The sequence below is a fragment of the Gavialis gangeticus genome, unplaced genomic scaffold, assembly GCF_001723915.1.
Source record: "Gavialis gangeticus isolate Ggan-Ray unplaced genomic scaffold, GavGan_comp1, whole genome shotgun sequence".
Lineage (NCBI taxonomy): Eukaryota > Metazoa > Chordata > Crocodylia > Gavialidae > Gavialis > Gavialis gangeticus.
The window spans coordinates 6125777-6126636 of record NW_017729012.1 but is presented as its reverse complement, the minus strand read 5'-3'; the positions used below and the strand labels follow the sequence as shown (position 1 = coordinate 6126636).

The window sequence follows — 860 nt, the reverse complement described above, 5'->3', positions numbered from 1 at the left end:
TGAAAAAAAACCCTGCAGCAGCAGAAAAAAAAAAAAAAAAAAAGCTTGGTGGTGTATGTGGCTGCAATGCACACTGCCCATAACCTGGTTGGCTTGAGCCATGCTCCAGCTGCCAGCCAGGCTCCGCATACCCGGATCACCACCATAGCAGCCACAGGAGGACCCCAGGTTAGGCTGCGGCCAGCCCAGGTGCTGGCTCCAGCCTCCCCTATCTCACCCGGGGCAATCTGCCACGCCCCAGAGTGCACGTGCAGGAGCAAATATGTGCAGCTGCTAGTTGTCCCTGGGGAAATGCTTGTTCATGGGGACGTGCTTTCTGTGTCTGCTACCCTTAAAAGCTAGGGGCTACTCTGACACATGAGACTGAGACTGACTTGCTTTGCTTTTTAGAAAGGTTCATTTTTTTTTTTTTTTTTCCAATTCACCTGAGCTATTGAAAAGAGACTTTGTAGTCAAAGGCAAAAATAGAGGCAGGAAGGAGAGCTTGGAGTTTGTAAATCTGTGCAAAATATTTGTTTCTTTGGTAATGGTTGAAACATTATCTGTCCATTTGAGTAATCTTGTGGGTGTTGTTGGAAAAATGTAAATTTAATATTAAAGACGGTTTGTGAATTTTTTTTTTTTTTTACATAGGTCCAAATTGAATGACATGATAGATGCAATTCCCAAAAGCAAGAAGAACAAGAGATGTCAGTTGCACTCCTTAGACACACACAAGCCAAAACCTTTGGGGTAAGTTACACGAACAAGGGTATGATGTCAGTAAAAGTTGTCCTGTCTACATTGACATTTAAAAATACTCAGGGAATGGACTTATAAGTATGAAAAGTCAATTTGCTAGGATGAAGAGAAATCTTGAG

The 860-nt window shown here is 42.8% G+C and overlaps 1 protein-coding gene across 1 annotated transcript in view; it reads left to right on the top strand.

Annotated features, from left to right (window-relative positions):
- Positions 1-860, top strand: part of GGNBP2 (gametogenetin binding protein 2) — a 27987-nt gene that overhangs the window by 2817 nt on the left and 24310 nt on the right. Inside the window, exon 3 of the mRNA XM_019511106.1 lies at positions 634-732. Coding sequence (XP_019366651.1) covers positions 634-732 — 99 coding nt within the window. The remainder of the gene's footprint in view (positions 1-633; positions 733-860) is intronic.